General features: G+C 53.0%; 1 protein-coding gene across 6 annotated transcripts in view; it reads right to left on the bottom strand.

Moving 5' to 3' along the window:
* Positions 1-24,460, bottom strand: part of CUX2 (cut like homeobox 2) — a 71,612-nt gene that overhangs the window by 16,470 nt on the left and 30,682 nt on the right. For 2 of the 6 annotated variants that reach the window (XM_076352809.1, XM_076352808.1), the window contains exon 2: positions 2,111-2,189. In XM_076352809.1, the coding sequence (XP_076208924.1) occupies positions 2,111-2,189 (79 nt within the window). Of the gene's footprint in view, positions 1-1,814; positions 2,190-5,373; positions 5,392-24,460 lie in introns of those variants that run through there. The other 4 variants (XM_076352805.1, XM_076352807.1, XM_076352806.1 and 1 more) reach the window with 3 other exon arrangements.

The following is a 24,460-nucleotide window of genomic DNA, read 5'->3' as shown; positions in this document are numbered from 1 at the left end:
CGTGCTTATCTATGGCTCCATACGCTCACCCATTATGTATATGTGTGTGTATATATATATAATAAGTGCTGCCACTAGCTGGCGTTATTGGCTGTCCTTTACTGGCACCGGCAGTGCTGCAGCAGGGACGGGGGCGGTGGGCAGGGGTCCCTCCTGGTGTCCCCAGCCCTGGCACAGGGGATCGGGGTCGGGGGCCTTTCCCCATGCTGGATGGGAAGTGGGCCGCCAGCAGACCCATTCCTGGACACCCCCACCACAGCAATGCACGGCCACCGGAGCAGCTCGAGGCACCGTGTGATGGCGGGATGGGGCACAAGGTGTCCTGGGTGCTCATCACCTTCTCCTGAGCATGCACAGCTCCAGGAAGCGCCCACGTCCCCGGGGACGGCCAGCCCATCCCTGTGCCAGGGCCCAGCCGCTTGGCCCGACCTTTGGCGGAGGTCTTTGTGCCGTGGGCTGAAGGGTGACATCTGCCTCACACTGCTGTCCAGCTCCAAGAGGAGCACGGTGCACCCACGGTGCATCCACGGTGCATCCACAGTGCATCCACGGTGCATGCATGGTGCATCCGCGGTGTATCCACGGTACCTCCATGGCACATCCGCGGTGCCGTCACCTCTCCCACCAGGGCAGCACCTCCTCCGCCACCCCATCCCAACCCGCTCAAACACATCCACCGGTGCCCTACGAATCGCTCCACGAGTCAAAGTCAGCCTTAAATCAAATCATCCCCAACAACAATGACATTAATTATGCTTTTAACACATTTTACTGCTTCCCCCCTTCCCTTCACGCCACATCTGTGTGAACAATATCCAAAAGATTTACGGTTTTCTCCCGTAATTACAGACACACAGCCAGCTCACTTATCAAAATACTTGCTGAGCAATCAGGCTCCGTTACAGTCTCTGCCAGAGATTTGTGTTGACAGCAGCCATTCAAAGCAAAAAATGTCGAATCAGGACTTATGTGGCGCTTGTAAAGTATTCCACAAAGAGTTCGCCTGTCGAGAGACACACGGACATGTAACAGACGGGGACAAAACGACAGGTGGGAGGATTTGGGGAGCAGGAGGGGAGAGGGGAGCAAGAGAGGGATGGTGCGGGAGAGCAGAGAGAGGAGAGGAGGAGGAGGAGGAGTGCAGAGATCACAGGGGAGCAGTTTTGGGGGGTGCATTTGTGTGCCTCTGCGTGCATGTGTGTACATGTGCATGCACATGTGTGCATCCATGTGCATGCATGTGCACATGTGTGCAAGCAGGAGGAGCACGGCGGGTGAGCACGGGAATGTGGGGAGGGAAGATAACGGGGTTCTGGAAACCGAGCTGACATTTGATTCTTGTAGCACAGGAGAAAATTTAATGAGGACAAAAATATGTCTCCCTAATTCCCCTAAGAAATCATTAAAACATTTTGTTATTCCTAAATGTCTGGAAAATGAATTAGTGGCCCTGCAGGAGCCCTTCCGCGCATCTTCAGCCATTTGCAGCTCTCCGTCCTCGCCGTGCCGGGGAATGCTCCATGCCGCCGTGCCCGGCGCAGCCAGCACCCCCAGCTCAGAGCACGGCAGAGCCCACGGCGGGGAGCAGCAGGGAGAAGGGTCCCGGCCTCTCACCCGGCCCCAGCACCGACTCTGCCAACACAAGCCTCAGGGCTGCCCCACGCCTCAGTTTCCCCCTCCCTAGACTCCAAGCGGCGCCCCGGACAGGGGGTACACCCTGGCACAGTGGTGAAATGGGGAAAGCCATCCCCGAGCTGTGGCCGGTGCCAGGAGCCGTGCTGCGAGCCGGCACTCGGTCATTTCGGTTAACTTACCGTCAAAAAGACAACTGGGGATAGCCGCAGTGTTATTACAAGGGCTGAGCAAATGTATTCCTTTCCTAATGTCAAGATGCATTTGGCTCAGGGGCTGAAACACAGCGATGGCAAAAGCTGTTTCCACTCCTCTCTTCGGCTGGTATTTCCAGAGCACCATGCGCGAGCGGAGGTCGGCGATGCCAGCCACGCCGGGGACGGGGCCGGCAGTGCTGCCGCAGTCCTCACTGGCTCCTCTCGGCACCGGCGCCGGCACGCAACTCGTTAGGCAGCCAGGTCGCCACCGCGTTGCTTACCTGGAGCTTCGATTAATTGCTTGTAAACGCTCAGGAAAGCCGTCTCAGCCTCCTTGCTTCTCTTACTAAGTGCAATCACCTGCAGGGAGATGGAAAAAGGGGGTGAGAGATGGGCTCGGAGGAGGGAACCGGCTCTGCCGGGGCCACCGGGACCGATGTCATCCATGACCGGCACACAGGTCCCCCCCGGAATGGCTCTGTGCCCGCTCCGTGCCCCGCGGAGCCGCTCACTGCCTTTGGCTAAACTCCTCGCGCCGCTGCCATGTCACGTCGCCCTAAATCATTGATGTGCTCTGAGTAAATGAAAATTACAATTTAATGTCGGCGCTTAAATAAGAAATAAAGAAGCCTGCCTGTTGTGGTACTTGCTGGGCCAGATCCAGCACACAGCCCTCCCTGGCCACCCTTCCTAGTACAGCACGGCTGGGGCGATGCCGTGGGCAGGAGCGATGCTCACGCCGGCCCCGTGCACCAGGACCGGGACATCATGCCCCCGTCCCCCTCGGCTGCTGGGGTGCCGGTGACGCTTGCGCCGGCTGGGCAGCGGGAGATGGCATGATGCATCTCTAATAACCGAACAACATATTAATCTGCCGCGAGCTCCCATCCAACATTTACGAGCATGAACCATTTACTCCCCTTAATTTTTCAAGGTGCGACGACACCTTGGAGCGGGGGCTGCTGCCCACCGGGCTCCAGCACATTTTGTTTGCCGAGGGTCCCCTTGCTACCCCTACACATCCAGCCCCACCTGCAGAGGATGGGATAGGGTGCCAGTGGGACACATGGACCTCGTGTCCTTGCCGCCCCACGCACAGGAGCCGGGGATGGAGGTGACCCACTCCCAGACAGAAAATGCCCAGTTTGATCCAAACTGGGTGCCCGTGCCAACTGGTGATGGAGGAAGAGGCACCCACCCGGCCTTCAGTGCTGGCAGACACACTATTACAAACAGCAGACTAGTCAATTAAACCACTCTTAAGCCACCGATGGGCTAATTATCAAACGAAGCCCAAACTTCACGCCTCAGCCCCGTGGCAGCTCCCACGCCAGAGCACCTTTTCCCTCCGCCTGCCTCCTCCGCGCCGGTGAAGCTCCCGGCTCGCTTCGCCAGCCCGGATTGCGATTGCTTGTCATTCAAATCCAAAGCAAACCGCTCATTTGTAATCCAGCAGCCACCTGAGCAAACCACCTTCTCCTTCCACGCTCGCAGGCACTGGAGCACAAAGATCATTTTTCTATTGTTAAAATTGTATAAGCCAGGCTTTTTATAGTGTCTTGTACACAAACCTACTTTCTCGGCACCGCGTTTCCAGCAGAGTAGGAATTTGGGGGCTTTTCTTCAGCGTTCTGCAAAAACGCTTGGCTTCAGGGTGCTTTAAAATAATAATAATAAAGCGGGGAAGAGAGGGAGGAGGCAGTAAGCAGACGGCGAGCGGCACCACCTGCGTATCGCAGCAGGACAGCATCGCGCCTGCCAAATTTGTGGGCGGCATGCGGCATTGGGGTGGTGTGGGGAGCCCTGCCTGGGGGTCTGTAAGGATGCAGAGACAGAACGGTGCTGGGGTGCTCCACAGCGTCAGGCCTGTGTGACCCCCCCACTTCCCGCACCCTTCGGACTTTGCATGGGAGAGGAGCGGGAGCAGGCACAGCCCGTCGGCCCAGCTCTGCCGCAGGGTGACGGGGATGCCTGGACCTGCTCGAGCTACTCTGAAGAGCTTCATCTCCCCTGAGACGGCGTCAACCAAAGGGTGCAGAGCAAAGAGCCAACCCAAATGTGTTCTCCATCACCTCTCCATCACCCGTGCCTGCTCCCCCGCGCATCCCCAACCTGTGCCAGCGGGGAGGAGCTGGCCTAGACCTCCGAATTGGGCTGTTTCCGCTGAATTTTATTCCTGAAGTCACATCATAGAGACAAAGCGTTTTTCAAGGGGAAGCTTTGAAGCCTTTCCCTCTCCTCGGCAATCACGATGGAGATCTGAGCAGCCCCCACTGGGAACATTGCGGCTCCGGGGCGGGCAGGAGCCTGCGGCACCCCCACGCTGTGGTCCTGTGGACCTCGCTTCTCCACAGCCACCCGCCAACGGGCTCACTGGGGACGGATCCAGGTTTCCTCCTGGTTCATGTGAGGGGTCGACCCGCTGCTCAGCCCACATTCCCAGGGAGCACCCACGGACAGAGTGTAACACCTTTCCACCCATTAACTACCATGAGCATCTTAATTGGAGCCGCAGGACCCGCAGTTTGCTGGCGAGGAGGCATTTGGGGGCATTTCATCAGACAAGGCATTTGGGGACCATTTCACCAGCCCCGGCCCCTGCCCCGGCCCCCCACGCTGGACTCTGGCTCGGGACAAGCACGTTTCAGCCCATGTCAGCACTGGGGCATCACCGGCACAGCCGATCGGCAGGATGGCAAGCCAGGCATCTGCTCTGCTCTTTCGGAGTCCCACTAAACTTCAAGGAAATGTCAGTGAAAAAAAGATATTTAAAATTTTCAGCGACCTTTTCCAGATGGGGATAATTCACCAAAATGCCAGGGGTGATTCCTGCCGGAGCAGCTCCGCATGCCGCACGAGCACAGCTCACCCCAACCCTGAAACCGCTGTTATTCCTCATGTAGAGCTGAATGAACACCTGGAAAAAGCTCACATCAGCCCTAAAATCAAGGTTTTGTAGGGAAAAAACCCTAAATGTTTGCTCCCTCAGGGCAGAAGCTGGGCCAAACCCTGTGTCCCCATCTGAGAGGGCAATGTCACCCACATCCTGCTAAAAAGAGGAGAAAATTGCTAAAAATGGGGGAGCTGAACATCCCCGCAAGCAGCCCCAGCTTGATGGGGTCGGGACGGCGTCATCCCTGCTCCTCTCATCACCGCGATGCCCATCGCTGACAGCAAACCTGCTGCCAACCACTCTCCCTCCACCCGCAAAGCCCTCGGCGGCCGGTGGTGAGCCCTGCCTCCACATTATATATCGATGTACTATTAATTTCTATTTTATTCCCCCCTCCGTCTCCCTCCGCAGCATCCACGAGCTCAAGGTGAGGCATGGCAGTGGCGCAGGATCGCCGCCGCATGATGAATTACATTTACGCGCCGGGTCCTTTTCATGGCTGGTGACTTTCCAGCAAAGCAATTATCACTGTAGAATGCGTAATAGCCTAATTAATTACTATTGTCAGGCTGGCCTCTGTGCCATGATTATACCTTCCGAAGCCAACTTTTTAAACATTTGGAAGCAGAAATATTATTATAATTGACTGACAAAATGGTAAAACTCCCCCGGCGCAGCCGGTCCTCCTCCCGGTACAGCGGCAAGGACTGACTGTCTGAGCATCTCCTTCTCCAAAGGCGCGGGATTTGCATCGCACCGGCGGTAAGTTTATTCTTATATCCATGAGATCAAGTGCAGGATAAGTAGTGGGTTATTTCCATCTAAATACTGGTGGCAGTAAACCACAAATGAGCTCTTTTTCAGCAGAGAGGAACAGCTGTCGGGGGAGAAAGCGGCAGCAGAGACCCCAAATGTTGAAGAAAACTGATGAAAAAATACATTCAAGCCTTTGCTATTTTCCTCGCTTTTTTTGCTGATGTGTAAAGAAGTTGGGGAGAGCAGGAGGGCTGCAGAGGGGCGGGGGGGGAGAGCCTGGGAGAGAGCCGCTGTCCCAGGGGAGAGCTCCGGGTGATGGGGGCTGGACCCCCTGCACGGCACCAGCTGTGTGCTGGGGAGTCCCTGCCTCGTGCCAGGGTCCTTTGCTGCCCAACCGACTCCTTAAACCCATCACACGTGCACAGCCCCATCGCGCACCCACAGACCCATTGCACATGGACAACCCCATTGCACACACGCACAGATCCATTGCACACACGCACAAACCCATCGCGCACACACAAACCCATTGCAGACACCCACAAACCCATCGCGGACACGGACAGCCCCATCGCGCACCCACAGACCTATCACACAAATCCATCACACACGCACACAGACCCACTCGCACACCCACAGACCCATCGCACACACCCACAAACCCACCGTACACCCACACGAACCCCATGGTGCACACGCACAAACCCATCGTGCCCCCACAAACCCACTGCGCACACATGCACGAGCGCATTGCACACATGCACAGACCCAGCGCCCACCCACAGAGCCATCGCCCACCCACAAACCCATCGCACGCGCACACATCCATCATACACCCCCACACCCATCGCACACACCCACAAACCCATCGCACACCCACACAGACCCATCACACACGCACAGACCCATCGCACACACACACAGACCCATCACACACGCACAGACCCATCGCACACACACACAGACCCATCACACACGCAGACCCATCGCACGCACACACAGACCCATCACACACGCACAGACCCATCACACGCACAGACCCATCACACACCCACAGACCCATCACACACACAGACCCATCACACACGCACAGACCCATCGCACACACACACAGACCCATCACACACGCACAGACCCATCACACACCCACAGACCCATCGCACACGCACAGACCCATCGCACACACACACAGACCCATCGCACACGCACAGACCCATCGCACGCACACATAGACCCATCGCACACCCACAGACCCATCGCACACACACACAGACCCATCACACACGCACAGACCCATCGCACACGCACAGACCCATCGCACGCACACATAGACCCATCGCACACCCACAGACCCATCACACACCCACAGACCCATCGCACAACCCCCCCGCCTTCCCACTCCTTCCACCACTGCACCCCCCAGCCCATTCCTCCGAAGGCAGAAGCAGCTCACAACGTTTTCACAAGGCCAAAAAGCAATTCATGTCAAAAAGATCAATAATATAAAAATAAAGCCGGAGAATTCTAGTTAAAGGGAACGTCATAGAAATATGTTGTTCACGTTCATGATTTGGAGATTAAAAAAAAAAAAAAAGAATCAATATAAGTTCTTCAGATGATGTTATTTCTAATGAGAAATATACCGAGACTGCTGCAAATAACTGCTTAACGGAGAAAAAAATCGCATTAATAATTTACTTTATAAAGTGTAGGATCCCGAACGCAAGAAAATTGCTGCTGGTTCTTAATTTTGTTGTAATACTTCCTGATAAGTTCAATGATGCTTTGGCAAAGTTCTTGAGAGCAGAGTCAGAGGACGTTCAGCTCATTAGGGTTTTCTTTTCCCCCTCCTTTTCCACGGCATCCTGGCCCGGCCGGCTCTGGAAGAAGATGCCCGAGCTCTTCCCTTTCTCCGCACCGCAGGATTTCTTGGGCTGAGCCCCCGAACTGGCGCCAGCCCTGCCAGCCCTGCCAGCCCCTGCCAGCCCTGCCAGCCCCTGCCAGCCCCTGCCAGCCCCTGCCTGCTGCCGGGCAGGAGCATCCTCCTGCCTCCTCCCGACGCCCGTCCTCAGGTGAGCTACAGCCTCCAGTCACGACGCAGCAAGCGGGGAAAATATTCCAAGCTTATTTTACCATCCTCACCAACATAATTTAATACACTTTTTCTCCACTGGCTGGTTTAGTTGGGGGTTTTTTCCTTAATTTTTTTTTCCTTTTTTTTTTTCTTGATTTATTTTTTTAGTGCATTTGCTGACAGTTGGCAACTCCAAACCATCTGCTACCGACGCACACGCTGAAACGAAAGGCTTCAGCGTCGAACCCAACGCGGCTCGAAGGAGCAGGCTGATTTCCGACGGTCAGTGTGAGAAGGGGCCACCCGGGCGGGTTTATTCCCAGCGGGGCCGGATTTCTTGCAAGCCCACAAAATTATTTTCCTGCAAAACTATTTTCCTGCAAAATTATGCAAAACTCCCCGGGCGGCTGGCGGCAGCGGTCCAGGTTGGCGGAGGAGGCGGGCAGGGGTGCACGGGGCTCTGCATCCCCGGCGCGGACGAAGCGGGGTGATGAGGGGGTTCCCACTGGCCCCCGGGTTCGGGATGGAGCCGGGCCGGCCCCGGCACGCGGGCGCACCCTGAGCATCGCAAAGTTTCACCTCCCATTTAGCAGAACAAAACTTTTAATTTAGATGTTTTCATCTATCTATCAGAGTAAAAAAAAATAAGTTTAAAATAATGACTGTAATAAATGAAGGTAATTAATTGTAGTTTGTTCCTTTACTGTCTAGTCAGCTTAATTTTACCTTTTCATCTAATAATGAGAAAATAATTTTTGTGCTCTGAGGGTTAATGATATGTAACTGCAAGAGCTGCTAATTGCATGTTGCAAACTATTCATCAAAATCCCCATCTGCGCTACTTGATTATGTTTGCTAAATTATTGCTTTGAATTATCTTTCATAAAGCAACTTTTGTAATTAGCAGGGCTTTCGCTTTGCTCTTTTCTCCGTTGGAAGGATATTCAAACTTTGTCCATCTCAAGCTGTTGCCATTAAACTGCCGTCACGGGCAGCTTTTGGTGAGAGAAAGAAACTGCCCTTTAGCTAATCGGGAGGGGGGGGAGAATAAAAGCCGGGTTTATTCTCCGCGGGTGCAATTTATTCTCCTGGCCCCACTCCTCCTTCCTCGAGGAAAAAATTATATAGGAAGGATATAGGAGCCTAAAAGTATACGGAATGTATTTGGGAACGGCAGAGAGAAACGGCCCGAAAAGCCCATCCGCCCCCACCCGGGTTAATATTTCAAAATGATTTTTTTTCCCTTCCCATTTACAAGAAGGAGCGGAGGGGGAACGCTCGCCATTCATCACCGCGCTTTTATGGGCTCCTTCCCGTGATGCAGATGATGTAGTGCTCTGCTCTCCCTGGTTAATATTCATGGGGAGCGCTGAAAAGTGTGCTTTGCAGGGGAAAAATATATTAAAGAAGTATTTTAAAAAATTTGAAAAGGAAGAAAAAAAGAGGGGGAAAAAAGAGGGGAGGAAAAGGGGGGAAAAGGGGAGGAAAAGTGGGGGGGGAGGGGGGAAGGAAGGGGGCAAGGAGGGGGGAAGGAGGGGGGAAAAGAGGGGGAAGAGGGGTGAGGGGGGAGAGAGGGAGGGGGGAAGTGGGGGAAAAGGGGGGGAAGAGGGGGAAGGGGGAGAAAGCAGGGGAAGGGGGGGAAGGGGGAAGAGGGGGGAAAGAGGGGGAAAAGGGGGAGAAAAGGAGGGGAAGGAGGGAAGGGGGAAAAGGGGGAAAAAGAGGGGGGAAAAAGAGGAGGAGAAAAAGAGGGGGGAAGAGGGGGAAAGGGGGGGAATAGGTGGGAAAGAGGGGGGAAGGGGGGGAAAGGGGGAAGGGACGAAAGGGGGGAGGGGGGAGAGAAGGGGGGGAAGAGGGGGGGAAAGAGGGGAAAAAAGAGGGGAAAAGAGAGTCCCCAGCGGCCCTGGAGCCTTGCCCCAGGAGAAGCAGCAGCACTCTGGTGTCCACCCCGCACTGCCTGGCACTGAAGCAGCCCAGAAACCGACCTCAGGGGAGCGGAATCCACTTTTTGGGATAAAATCCCCCCAGACCTCCTGTGGGAAAAAAAAACGGGGGGGGGGGGGGGGGGGGGAAGGCAGCCGAGACGGGGAAGCAGCTGCTGCCAAACCGGGAATCACATCCTGATCTCCCTTACACCCCCATAAATCCAGAGCCACTTGGGCAGAGGGACTAGCTGGGGCTCCCCGAAGGACATAGCTCATATTCTCGTAGCGGACCTAATGAAGACTATTGGAAAAAATGCAGTATTTAAAAGACTGAAAATGTATTCCTATTGTTATCACTCTCTTTTATGTGTTTATGCATAGTGCATTGGAATGAATCAATACTGGATTGCCCTATAAATAAATGAGCATATCGGTAAACCCAGTAATAAAATGAAGTGATGAAAAATATGGAAATCAGTCGCATTTGTGTAAATCCACTTATTGTTTACTTTAATATTTTCTTATGCAGTTCCGTAGCTCCAAAGAGACAGATTTAAAATCAGGTAATGCTCAGCAGATGACAGATCCTAATGTGTCGCTGCTGGCAAGCTCAGAGTACCGGCAGCTCTCCAGGGGTTTCCATCGAAGCACATTAGAGGAGCAGAGAAAGCAGCCCCCAAAGAGAGAGCATTAAAAAGCCAGGGAGAAGAAGAGGTATCCTGAAGTGCAATGCATCTCTCGCCGGCACCGCGGACCAGAGCCAAGGCATCCATGGAGCCTCTGGGGATGTGGTACGGGCACGGGGGCTGGGCAGCACCCGGGTCAGGCTGGAGGATGGAGAAGTGAGATGCCTTCTGCAGCAATGAGGTGGGCTGGGACCACGTCGTCCCACCTCGGTGCTCAGCTCCTCCTCAGATCACCCACCGCAACCTCATCTGGTGCATCCCGGCCACACCATGGCATCTCCTGGCCGTGTCGCGGCACCTCCTGGCAGTGACGGCTCCTTCCCCTGCCTGGAAGCTCTCCAGGCAGGGCCACCATCCCTGATGTCCTGCAGGGGAGATGAGGGAGCTTGCCGGCAGCAGGGTCCTGCCCACCCTGCCTGTACCGCTGCCCATGCGTGGCACAAGGACCACACAGTACCGGCCACGGAGGCAAAGCAGACGGATTTTATCGGCTGCAGAAACCCCTCAGGCGTTGGGGACAGTGACCCCGTGCCTTGGCCACACCAAGCCGGGTCCAGTCTGTCTCTCCCAGGGCTCTCCCCTTCCCATTTCAACCCTGCAAGAGCCGACGGGGTGGGAAGGGGCTGGGATCATGCCCAGGACCATGGGGGGCAAGGGCAGGTCCTGCCTGCTCCCCTGCCCACCTCTCCTTCAAGCATCCCGCTATAACGCTGCCAGTTTTTCCTCCCACCCAGGCAGGCAGAAAACACCCCTCCCTGCACGGCCTCCGAGGAAAGCTATTTTAGAGTTGCTCTTTTTTTTTCCCCTTCTCGTCTTTTTTTAATTTTTTTTTTTTTAAAAAACAACACATCTCCCCCCATCTGGGCTGCGAGCTGGGTGCCAGAATCTCAGCGCCGAATGCTCAACACTTGCTTTTTATAAACGTCTCAAAACCCAAAGTTTCCTCCCGCGCTGCCGGGATGCATCCAGGCAGACGCTGCGTCCCCCCGCAAAGCTCCCCTTCCCCCCCCGCCCCGGGACCCGGCTCTGCCCATCCAAAGGAGCAACCAGAGGCAGCAAGAGCGAGAAATCCCCATACCCCAAGGTTAGGGGCTGTAATTTGTCTTTGTGGCTAATTAGCTTCCCTTCTTGTTAGTCACTTACATCTACTGTTCTCAAAAATCTAGGTGCCGGGGAGGGAAATCCGCCGTCCTGCCGAGTTAATTCTCTAACAGCAAATCTCCTGTACCTCAGGTACATTTTTCTTAAATTCCCGGCTGAGTTCAATTAAATGTTTATGAGACTGTGCGCTTTCCCCCCGCCGCGCTGCCAGTGCTGAAGCAACAGAATTAAGCTCCTTCTGGAACAAAACAAAAACAAAAGGAGGAAAAAAACCAAAACAAAACAGAGGAAAAAAAATAAAATAAAGGTGGTTTAGGAGCGCTGGGTTTTAAGATTGCAGGAATATAATTCCCCCGGACTGATTTTGCTCTGTGTTATGCAGCCACGGTGCAATGGCAATATCGACAAGGAGGTTTATATGAATAATTGAAGAAATTCTGTATTCCCCGCAAAAGAAAAGGCAAGCCAAGAGGGTTGTTGAGATAATCAGGAGCTCGCTAATCAATATTCTCAGCCCCAGCCTCCTCCTCGCTTCTCCAAAAGGAGCACTGCCATAAGCTCATCAGTAACTGTAAAAAAAACATCGCACTCCGAGTGTCAAAATAGTCAAGCACAGCATATTGTATTGCCAGATTTCCCTCCCGGTCCACCCCAGTGCCAGATTACATCCATCAGCGGGGAGGGAAGCTGTCCAACGATGACTTACTTACGCTTAAGTGTTCATAAATAAGGTTTTTAAGATATAGATGGCTTTTTAATTTTGGTGGAATGTGGGGGGAAAAAAATAAGAATTATGGGGTTGATGCGATGCGAAGCGACCTCTCAGGTGCTCCCTGGTAAATCCTGCAGCCCGGCCGTGCCGGGGGATGTCCCGGTCCCTATCCGACATGTATTGCAGTGAAAACAGCCAGAAAAAAATTATGCTGGCACCATAAACCATGGCAAAGCCTTTGTCTGATGGGGAGATATGGTGAGAGACCGTATCCCTGCCATGAAAACCTCATTAGACAGACTCTAATTACTGCCCTGCAGTCGGCAGGAAGAGACAGAAACTGTAAAACCTGAGCGGGGTGGAGGCTATTAATTGCTTTTTGATAAATTGGGGGCTGAGGTGCTGGTGGCGGAGGTCCGGAGGCACCTGCGTGGGGCTCAGCTGCCCCCCGAGCTCCAGCCGCTGGCGATGCATGTCCCGTCTCCAACTCACCCACCCCGAGCATCCCTGCCCAGCTCCCAAAACGGGCACTTTTGGGGCAAACTGGATTTGCAACGGAAGGAGCCGCCATCACCAGGATCAGCAGCTGGTCCCGGCTGCAGGACCTGCAGTTTGCTCCATCCTCACATCCCACCAAAACCTTGGGACCGTGACCACCATGCTCAGCGTGGAGCCAGCCTTGCCCCCCAGCACCGCAGGGATTTAAGCCACGGCTGCCCAAATCACAGGGGACTGGCTCCTTCCTCCCTGGCATCACCGAAAGCTCACCCGGCCATGCCGCGGTGGGACATGGGGCAGGAGGAGACGTGCTGCAGGGCAGCCACCACCATCCCCTGCTAGGTGGGCCATAGGGCAGGTGGGGTGACCCCGGCCATCAATCACCCCCTACGCCTTATGTAAATCCGCGATGCTAAAGATGTATGGAGCCAATTACCAGGGGTCACTGCTGGGTGTAAAATTCAGACAACGAAGCTCCCGGTCTCAAAAGAATTTGCGCGAGATTGCAAGCTTACTGCCTTTTATTGGACAATATAAATATTTCACTGTTATATAAAAAAATATTGGCGAGAAAGCAGATAAACCCAAGTCCTGTGTGTATACAGAGAAGCAGGGAGTGAAAAACGGCTGTCAGCATCTTTTTAATGTCCTTTGGTGCGGTACGGGAACACGAGTTGCAAAGGGGGTTTGGGGCAGCGAGACCGGGGGACCCCAGGGACCCCCGTCCCAGACCCACCGGGGCGACGCCGGGAAGGGGAGCGATGCCGGTGGCGCAGCCCGGACACACAGATGGCAGCGTGGTCCAACGGGTCATGTCTTGATCTGGCCACGATGGAGAGCAACACGTGGGATGCAGAAGCAGACGTGGAAACCTTGGAGGCTCGGCACCATTCCCAAGAAGCAGATGCTGATCCCGAGCACAGGGCTGAGCCTACGCCCACTGCAGAGGATGCCCAGGAGGGTCGGGTCGGGAACAGCCTCGCCATACGGATCAATCCCAAATGCATTTTCCTAACAGTTTTCCCCAACTTGTCCTTCTGCGATTGTATCTGTCCTCATCTGCAGACCCCCGTGCCAGCACAGGGCATCCTTATTTCATGCTCACCCATAAATCAACCCTTCCCTGCGACAATAAAAGCGGGAGAAAAGAAAAAATAAAAAGCCTATAGGAATCGATACCTCTTTCTCTCTCTCTACCTATATTTTATTAAAAACTTTAGCATCAATATTCATGTTTAAATCCTCACCAAGCTGAGTTTAATTACCTGTAAACTGCATCCACAGCTACGTGGACTTTGCTCCTCGCTGCAGTAAATAAAACCGAGGAGGAGCAGTGCCAATATCTCCGAGCATCACCTTCCCGTCCCCGCAGGAGCGGCCGTATCCAGCCCCCCTGTCCCTCAGCAGCATCCCCGGCCATGTGGGGAGGGGACGGCGGGTGATGGAGATGGAGCCATGGAGTGACTCAACCAGGGATGGAGCCGAAAGGAGAAGGGGGAGATGAGAGCAGGGGAAAATCGGGATCCTGGGAAGAAAATGAGGCGTAAATATAAAGTATCTGGGGCTCTTGCTGCCAAAAGGAATCTGCTTTCAGCCACGATGTGAATCATAACATTTGGGAGGGGGGAACGAGGGAGAAGTATTTGAATGAAGGCCATTAGTGGCCGAGGACAATGAATAACTCACAGGCAGCAGGAACCGCTCCCGAGCCGCTGGCAAGGTCATGGACAGCTGGCACGACGGGCCGGGAGCTGCCAGAGAAACCAACCGGGGCTGGGACTGGACGTCACTTAACCCACCCAGCAGCCGCCTCCTCCCTTTGCCCGCTGTGCCAGGAAGAAGAAATACAAGTTTGTCATGCTTTCCCGGCTGCTTTGGCTGTGCCACGCTTGCACACGTGTGGCCGCATCCTTTAACCGCTGGCACAGGTAGGTACAAAGCAAGCGGGCACGGTGGCCAGTGCCACCGTGGATCAGTCCCGCTGCTGCCACCGGACACCCCAGGGCCCGTCCCACGGCTACCAATGGTCCGCGGTCCCGCAGCACAGACGCTGAGCCACGAGGTCTCGGCATCTAAAATGGAATCGGGGTTTACAGCGCGTTATCAAAAGAGTCGTAATGGGATCTCGCAGAAGGCAGAGATTTGAGACGTGCATCAGATTTCCATTCCCGGAGAGATAGGAAAAGGCTGTGTTTTTCAAAAAACCCACGTATCAAGGGATGCTATCTAATGTGTTGTATTGGTGGCTGCTCGCGGGCCGCTCCACCGCCCCGGTGTTTTGCCATCCTGCTCCTTACTGGAGGCCAAAGAGGGGCTGATGGAGGGGGCCAGCCTGGTCCTGCCCCTTGCATCCCTGCAACCCGCCTCCCCCCCCGGCAAACCCCCCGCCACGCTTCTCCTGCATCCCGCAGCCTCGGCTCCTCCCGGCCGGCGTTGTTAATGCCCCTTCCTTATTACATCTATTACAGCGGCTTCCCAAGGCCAGGGCTGGGACGGCGACGGTAGCGTTTGAGGGCTACACTTCCAGAATAATATTCATTACCATATTCATTCAGTGTTTATCTCGCAGATGTACGGATCCATTACAATGGAGAAAAAAGAGAACTCGGAATTTATTCTCAAAAGATATTCAAATTAGTTAATCAAGAGTCCTTTTATTACGTGTCTCATGTACCAGCAGCAACTATCCATCGAGATAAATGATCAGCTGCTAATAACTGATTACATTGCAGCAAGTGTTTTCTTATCCCTATTACCACCATGTTTAAAGACATTTTATAAATTTCTAATTATTGTAAATTGTTTCTCCTTTTGAAAACATCTTCCCATAGTCATCAGCTGTCAATTTTCCCTGAAAATCTCTCTCTCAAATGAGCTTATAGCAAGATGCTCGGGAAGCAGAGAAAACCCTTCCTGGCTCCTGGCCGGCGGGATGCAGCCTGGCCACCTCCATCCCGGGGCCGTGGGGGCCCGGGATGCTCCTGCAGCCCTCTTATAAGTGGACCTGACTTGAAAGAAAAATAAAAGCATCTGTATGTCGGATCAATCCTGGATGGTGCTGCCTTCACCCACCGCACGATGCGAAGGTGCCGCATGGTGGAACGGGCCATCCCCCCGGATGGATTCGCTCTCCGGCGAACCATGAAGAAATAAATAAGCCAGCAGTATATAATACAGCTCTTGACAAGTGCAAGGCACTCGCTCCTACAGACGCTGGCATCCGAGGGCAGATCTGGGTTTGGGAGAGCCCTAAACAAGATCCTGCTTGCTTTCTCCGTATTTTACAGATGAAAGCTGAAATAGCTGAGAGGGTTCAAAGCCAACCAGGACTTTAAATCCAGCGGCCGGCCTCGAGCCGCCGCTCCAGCCAATTTCTGGGCTCCATTCATTATTGCAATCAATCAGCTTAAAAAAAAAAAACAACCGCAAAAACAACAATAAACCACCCTCTAAACTCTCTTAGACACTTTAATGGAAAAAGTATCTCCTTCCCTCCTTCCCGGCCTGACCGCGGGGCTGGAGCAGCAATCTATGCACCACGGGCCAGGCTGCAGCCGGGAGGGCCTGCACCACGCCAGGGACCGCGATGGCATAAGCAGACCATCCATGTGCTCCTGGAAGGCACCCAAGATCCAAGCTGGGGGCAACAAGCTCCCCCGGCACGGTGCCAGTCCACCACCGCTGCTGCCACCACCTTGGGTGATGGTGGCTCCGCTGGTGACATTTGCTGCCTGGGGATGAGGACAGCTGGGGCAGGAGCACGTCATGGCCATGCCCCACGGCATAGCCGGACCCCGGAGATATTTGCTGGGGTTTGGCCGTGATGGAGCCGGTTGAGCCAAAGCCGCCGGCAGCAGCTGTACCACGGAGGCACAGCATAGGAGCAGGAGGAGGAGGAAGGCTGCCTGGGATAACCTCCCTGCAGAGGACCAGGGTGTCCGGCCAAGCACATTCGCTGGGCAGAGCAGGGCCCGTGGCTGCCAGGAAGGGGAGGAGCAGCCGGCAGGACGCGGAGCCTGGCGCGGAGCAGCCAAGGTCCTTCCCGGCTCCAGGAGAGCTCAGTCCAGGGGAGGAGACGCCGCAGGCACCAGCCATGCCATTATATGCTTTATTGATGCTGTTCTGAAGAAAGCTAATCAATATATTAGATTTCCCAAAGAAAGAAAACACCAGCTGCCAGCAGCACATAACTCCGCCGCCGCGGTGCATTTTTCCATCAAGCCCCGGAGCCGTGCGTGTCTGCGCAAGATGAGGTCACGTTCAAGAGGAGACCTCCCGCTCCCCCGGCGGCCAGGTCAGGGCCAGGGCCACGGCCACCGCTTCGCCACACGGCAAAGCCCACATCCCCCTGGCTTGGGTTGAAATAAAGACGTGAAATTCCCCAAATACCTTCTACCGGCATCACCGTGGGGTGCGGAAAGACAGCCCAGCGCCCAGCTGGACAAACCCAGCCAGGTCCAACGGGGCTCCCAAGGGACCCCCCTAATCGTGATGCCTTTGCATCCCTGCATGGATCCACAGTCCCCGGCATGGATTTGGGCTTCGAGGAGGGTTCCCAAAGAGCTTTCTCTATCGCAAAAAGCCATCCCAGCGCATTCCCCTGGAGGAGCTATTCCCGCAACACCGACTGGTCCCAAAGGCGGCTGCTCAGCCACGCACCGGCACCGGAGAGAAACCGGAAAGCATCAAACCAACGGATGCACTTGGCAATAGAGGGATCCCGGCACACGGAACCCCAGCAAATCAAACCGCGGCGCCCGGCATGCCGTGCTCCCCGCTGCCCACGCTCCGTCGCTGCTCCAGGGTATTCATTCCTTAAACCATTAAAGCTGATGCCATGGCAGCTCCAACAGCCGTTTAAAAAGGACAGGATAAATCCACGCTGGACCTAACGCTTGGCACCGGCAGGAAAGCAGACTGACGTCACAGGGAATTGATTAGTGTTTTAATAGAATTAGATCATTGGGAGGGTTGCAGACCTGTTTCAGAAACCCAAATGTTATGCAGATTCGCATTAAAAACCCTAAACCAGGGCACATTTAACCAAGGCAGAGTAAATGTCCCACATTTCCCCAGGATTATCTGAACCATATCAGATATAATCCAATGATCTGTAAAGTGATTATACCCAACTGAATATAAGAGATCTCTTCTGGTAATGCAATATTTCATCCAGCTGCAGACATTAGGAGGAGGCAAACAAAGGAGGAGATTTAATAAGTGGAAATAAAACTATAGGCAGAGATAGTTTTAAATTTTTTTTTTTTTTGTATCGCATCTAATTGCAATCAACAACAGACATCTGACACAGTGACAGCATCAGCAAAATTGCTGCTGAGAGCACAGAATCTTTGTCTAAAAATAATCAGACATTCAGCGCGCCACTGTTTGTTATAATGGTAATCGATGCTGGAGGCTTTGAATTCCATCAATTTATAGATCTGCTCTGTTCTGCCTGGTGATTGTGTTCTGCACACATCCACTCCCGCTCGGCGCAGGCAGCGCCGGGGCACTGTGTGATTAAGATAAGCTCAGATTCCTTTCATACATTCCTTATCAGCTCTAATTCTCTACCAGGCAGAGATGTTCACAGCAGTTAAAGATTAGTTCAGCTTCTCAGACGCCAAATTTGAGGGTATTGATCAATAAATCAAATCACAGCAATCAATTGCCTGATCCGAAGAGTCTAGCCGATGCATTATTACTGGCGCCTTCGAAGCTGAGGCTTTTTCATGGGTTTCATCAAAACGCGGCTTCCCTGGCTCCCCGCCAGCTCCCGGGCTGCCTAATAGACTCTGCAGCAGAGGAGCTCCAGCCCAGCAGAAGAGCAATAAATTTCTCATCAAACAGCCGATAGAGAAACAAGATGAACATCTGTTTTGCTGCAATGAAACTCCTGTGTTCTTCAGAAGCTGCAAACCAGGTCTGACAGACCACCCCAAAGGCAGCTTTGCCTTCAACAAAGCAGCAAAGCAGAATATTTGCCGGTTATTTCAATCAGGTAATTTAAGAAGACTTTGCATTCTCCTCTCTGCAGCTGCTGGAGCTTTACAGACAGGATTCCTGCTCAGTCGATAATAAAAGCCATCCTGGGACCCTGTACTATGAAGGCAATTTTATGATACCCATTATGTGGCAATGTAACTTCATTAAAAGCTGTTTATTCCCTCTAAGCATTTTAAGCACTTTCCCTCACCCATAAAGAAGAGCCTCTCGGTGCACTGGAAAGGTTATTTGTGCCGGGAGCTGCTTTCGGGTATTTCTTGCCAGGGATGAGGGTCGTGCCGGCAGCGGGATCCCTGGCAAAGGGGCTTCTCCTCCTGTCCGGCAGCGAGACAGGAGCTGCCGAGAGGCAGCTGTATGTTATTTTTATTATACACTCAAGATGAGCTCTGTTTAGGTGACATTTATTACGCCAGCTTCTTTTATAAATTAGTATGGACAAGTGCCCCGAAAATTCGCCTCTGCTGCGAAGATGGGCTGGCTCCTCTGCACACTCATTTGCTTTTCCATTTGGGACAATTGGGGGTGTCTCAGCCCTGAGAGCTTAATTTTCCAACCCGGCATTATAATTCAGCGTCCGGAGATGGAGCTGCAATTATGGCAAAGCGGGAGCCAGACCCCATCCTGCAGCCAACTGCAACCCTGTGGCATGCAAGAATGTCCTTGCTCCAAAGGAGGGACAAAATTAAATCCTTAAAAACAACCAACGAACCCCTAAACCTCAAATTTAATGCTCCTTATTCCTGCTGGTAACTTCCCACATTAGCAAAAAAACCCCCCCTGATAGTTTGGTCCCATCCTGGTGCTCAGCAAAGTATTAATTTAACAAGTTCCTTCTTTGTAAGCACGGCCGATGGGCCAGGGTGGGTTGGGGACATTTCTCCCACACAAAGTCACTGGCATGGGTCACGCTGCTGCCAAAACAAATCCCGGATGGAGCTAAAGAGTTAACCCACGGCAGGGAAGACGTTTGTCTCCGTACAGGATTTGGTAGCCCCTTCGTCTCTCCAGGTTGATAGAGCAGGTAGGTCTTTATTTGAGACGTCAAACCAGCCATCGTTAAATGGCTGTTTGTGCTCTGCTGATATTCAAGAGTCAGTGAAACCACCCGGCAGCCACCTCCCCATCGTCAATTAGCCAGTGGCCTGGGAGAAATTATCCATAAAGCAGGGCAAGCTGGCCCACGTTTGTAAATTCTACTTAAAATAATGTGAATTAAAGAAGAGAAAAGGTGGGGAATGAGAGAGAGACACACGATGGCTCACAGAAAGGGGTTGAATCCCCAATTTTTTGCTCCTGGCAAATTTTCTCCTCCAACTACCGAGGTTTTTCCCACTGCACAGAGGCTCTGATGTCTTTAGGGAATGGACCTAAAGGTCCATTTACCGCTAGACACATCACTCCTGCATCCTCCTGAGTTAATACTCCCCAAAAAACACCTCTGGGAATGCGCTCAAAGGACGCAGCTACATCTTTAGCAATTAAAAATCAGGACAACCATTGGAATGAATATCCACATTTCAAGGAAAAGGAGGTTCTCCCCTTATTACCTTCAAAAAACCTGCACCTTTCTCCAAATAAATGGGCAGAGACTCGCATGGCTTGCGGGAAGAAAGCGGGGTATGGCACGCTCCCGTGCTCATGACCAAGCGCTGAACTCAACTGCAACAGTTCAATATTCTCCCATAAACACACACACAAACATACACAAAATACTGTTAATGGCTCAGTATTTCTTTAAACAGAGTCGCCAAGGAAAAACAGAATTACTAGAATACATTTTAATTGATTTACAACAGCACTTAGTAACAGTGATAAAAGAAAAACTTGTTTTATTGGACCTCCTGCTAATTAGCTCGACTGACTCCGGGTTAGAAAAGCATATCCCTTGCAACCCAGCACAACCCCGACCAGCACCCGACACGAAACAGCTTTTATGCACGAAAAATCCTTTATAATAATCAGAGAAAAACCACTGCCAAATGGTTATTGCCAAGAGACAGCGGAGGAAAGGGCTGCTCCGAGGATGGAGCCACCAAATGGGATAAACCAGCCTCTCCAGCGGATTCAAGCATCCCCTTTTCCATCCATAAACACGCCTTTATTGCGACTTTGATATATCCTTCCCTTAACGACTTTTAAGAGCAGCGGATAAAGTCGAAAGAAGTGCACAAGCAACCAGCAAATGTTTAATATTCAATAAATGTGTCAATTTTACATACGGAGGCAAATGGGGCTTTATTGAAGAATTGGTAAACTTCCTCGGAGGAAAGTAAGTGCGTTTTAGCCTTCAAGGGGTCCCCGATGAATAGAAATGGAATGTGATTTGTGATAAAACTCAGCTGCTCTATAAAAGACGTTAAATAAATGTTGCTGTTTCACTAGGGATATACAGAATTGATTGCATTATAGACTGATTCGAAGATGCACGCTCCCCGCAAGCTATCTGCTCGCTCCTGCGCGCTGCGCAGCCTGTTCCCATCGCCTCTATGTTGGCCTCTTAATACCTGGGCAGAATTTTCTGGAAACGCTTTAAAGCCACCCTTCCCCGTGGTTTTGCCCGCAATGGCATCCCGAGCACTGGCTGCAGCAGTGCAGGGCCGGATCCACCCCAACCTCGGGGAAACGCCGGACCCTCTGGTGCAGGGCGAGTGCCACCACGGATCCAACCCGGACAGCTCGATTCCTCCCAAAACACAATATTCCCCTATTATTTGTATCGATGCGGTTGATAGCGCAGAATCTGGAATTACCATTAAATGCAAAAACAAGGGGGGACGAGAAGCAATTAAAAACATTTTCACCACCGAGACCAAGCCAAGTCTTCGTCCGCCCCAAGCATCCTCTGCCGGCACCGGGGGACCCGACCCATCGGAGAGACGAGCGACACCCAGGAAGAGCAAGGCAAACAAACCAATCTCCGACAGACAAATGAGAGGCCAACGGTACCACCGCAGCGAGCGCAAACTGTGATATAATTGCGCTGCTGCTACATCATCTTTAATCAATAACATCCAAGGCTGCCACCGCGCGCACAGCCCAAATCCCAGCCTCCGCCAAGAAACAGCATGTTGTTAAAAAGCCCAATAGCTTTTTCCCTGCTAATAGGTGGCTCATTCCCTCAACCCTGCTGATTTTTTAAATAAACCTGAATTCCAATAATTGTTTAATGTTTATTTTTATTTAGCTCTGGTTCACCTACCCTGGCTCTCCATGTCAGAAATTGATATTTTGCTCCGGTGGCTGGGGAAAAAAAAAATAAATTAGGAAACTCTTGGTTATGTCTCATCATAGTTAGAACATGCCATAACCGCAGCTCAGGGCAGCCTCCAGCCCACCGGAGGAATGGCTCTACTCCCCCTAAATTCAGATTTGCTCGAGTTTTCCAGGTACCAGCTTGCCCCAGGACCCTTGGGAAGGGCTCCCGGCACACAAGGGCTTTCCCACAAGCATGGGATTTTTTTCCCCCTGCCCAACGAAAGCTTGGGTTTAAGTCCAAAAGAGATGCTCTCGCTTTCCGGATGGATTCATCCCTTTAAAACCCACCAGCGCCGCATGTCACTGCCACTACCTTCCCGTCCTCCCCCAAGCGGGGTTGAAGGTGGTTCTGGAAAAGTACAGGAAAGCTACAACCAATTCCTTTAGGAGATCCATCACGTCAGATTAGCAACTTAGTTTCTTATTAGCTATTTTCCATCCTATCATATTAATATTTGTTTTCACTAATACAATGCAGGAGTCTTATCATATTAGCAACTTTCACATCACATTAGTGAAAACAAATACTAATACAATACAATACTAATATGACATGATCTGATGGGAAATTGCTAATACAATAAGACTCTCCTACCATATTAGTACAGAAACATCATGTGTCCCAGCTACGGCTCTCTTTGAACCGGGTAAATACCCGGCATTTCCAAAACCAGCCATGTTCATCGTGTCCGAAGGTGCACACGTGGGACGGGGGGACGTGCAGGGTCGGGCACTGAGGACCCCGCTCTGCCCCCGCAGTGCAGATGACCTGCAGTGGATGCATTAAATTGCAATGGAAATTCCTCATTCAGAAGTAAATTAGTGAAATTTGGGTCCCTGCCACCGTGCAACTGGCTCACTGGGACGGGGTCCCCCGGCCGTGGCGGTGGATGGAGAGCCAAGCCAGCTGCCACAACCCAAGGACACTGCACGGCTCCGGGAAACATCATGGCCTGAAAACTCATACAAGCAATAATAATTTGAAAGAAGAATTAAATTAAACCAAATAGCCGGTTGTATAGTTTTGGCATTAGCAGCTGCCTTCCACCAAGCCCCTGACACTCCCCGGCACAAACCCGTGGCAGTACCGGTGGGAGCAGCTGCAGAGCCAGGGACCATCCCAAGGAGCAGGAGACTCTGCAGCCAGTTTGCAGCAGGAACCAGCATGGGGATCACATCCGAGATGCCAAGTGGGGAAGAACATCCCCAGGCAGAAATGCCATGAGGAGGAGGAGGAAATCCAGAGCTTACACTGAGGAGGAAGGCTGGACCATGGGAGGTCCCAGCCGGTGTCCTGGTCCCCGAGACAGGGATGCTCCCCTGGGCCTTGGGGACTTCAAGCTCAGCACCAGCCCAGGAATGAGATATGATGCATGCATTAGAAAAAGCAAACATCTTAAAATACCGGCTCCATCAGGCAGCCTCCCCCGGCTGGGGCAGACAGCCCTGGCAGGGAGGCTCACCCTCCCACGCCAGCTTTATTTCCCCCTCGCCTCCAGCACCTGGAGCCATTTTCCTGCTCAGAAACTTCAGTTCTCCCGCAGGTCCCACCTAACATCTCCCAACCCCTGGCTGTGAGCTTCAGGCTCGAAAGCAAAGGGCGGTTTCTCGCCCCAGCTCCTCGCCGAAACCATCTCCGGAGCTGCTCCCGGGCTTGGCATCGGCACGCACCCAGGGATGCTCTGCGCCGCCCCGGCCAACTGTGCCACCAACCACTGCAGAAAATAGCTCCAGCACGGAGAGAGGCCCGCAGCGTATCTCCTTCGAGCAATGCCCAGCTTCGGCACGCTCAGCAATTTTCTATTCTCTCAGCAATTTTCTGTTCTACTGAATTAGTAGTTTGTATTGAATTAGTATTCATTTTCCCTAATATGATATATAAGCATAATCATGTTAGTGACTTTGATATCGCATTAGGCTCTACCGCCGGCATGCATCCCGGCCCCAGCAGTGCCGGGTGGGGAGCACCACAGCCAAGGAGGAGCCTCTAGCGGGAATACTCCAAATGCAGGGCCGGATCCTGCTCTCACCGACCTCCCCCAGCCCCGCGGTGCAGGGCTGGTCCACCAAGCCAAGGTCCCCGCCAAGGGCACGGCCAGGACAGGGTTCCCCCGCTCACGATGGCAAGATGCAAACCAAAATAAAGGGTGCCAGATCCTGAACGAATAACCTGTTCATCTAAAAGATTCCCAAAGGCGAAAGCTGCAGCTGCACAGCAGCAGCCTAATGGCACCCACCCCCCGGGGACGTGTCCCCGGCGGCACTGGGTGCTCCTCTCCTGACAAAGCCATGGCAATTTAGGAATTAAAAGCTGAACAGACAGCGGGATGCAGCCAGGTAGATCAGGGTTATAGCAGGGCTGGGGGATGCTTGCTCCGCTGCAGCCAAGGGCCGGCATCCTCCAGTGGGAAAACCCCAGCCAGCACCGAGCCTGCCTCAGTTTCCCCATCAGGATGACAGAAGGCTCTGCAGGGTACCCACAGACCCCGGTGCAGGCACGCGGCCCTGGTCCTTAATTAGCTGATGAAGTTGCAACGAGCACAAGCAGCAAGAGGGAAACAGGGAGGGGGACAGAGAAGGTCCCTGCTCCGCGGGGCACAGAGGGATCGGGGAGGGAGGGAAGGGGGCCGAGGCCAGCACACAGGGCTGCCGGCGGGCACAGACCGGCAGCTCCGGAGCCAATCCTGCACGGCTCAGCGCGTTTGGCAGCGGGACAGGAATGGGCTTT

This window comes from Aptenodytes patagonicus, chromosome 15 (assembly GCF_965638725.1).
Source record: "Aptenodytes patagonicus chromosome 15, bAptPat1.pri.cur, whole genome shotgun sequence".
Classification (NCBI taxonomy): domain Eukaryota; kingdom Metazoa; phylum Chordata; class Aves; order Sphenisciformes; family Spheniscidae; genus Aptenodytes; species Aptenodytes patagonicus.
Note: the sequence above shows the minus strand (reverse complement) of the source record. Positions and strands in the feature narration are given on the sequence as shown.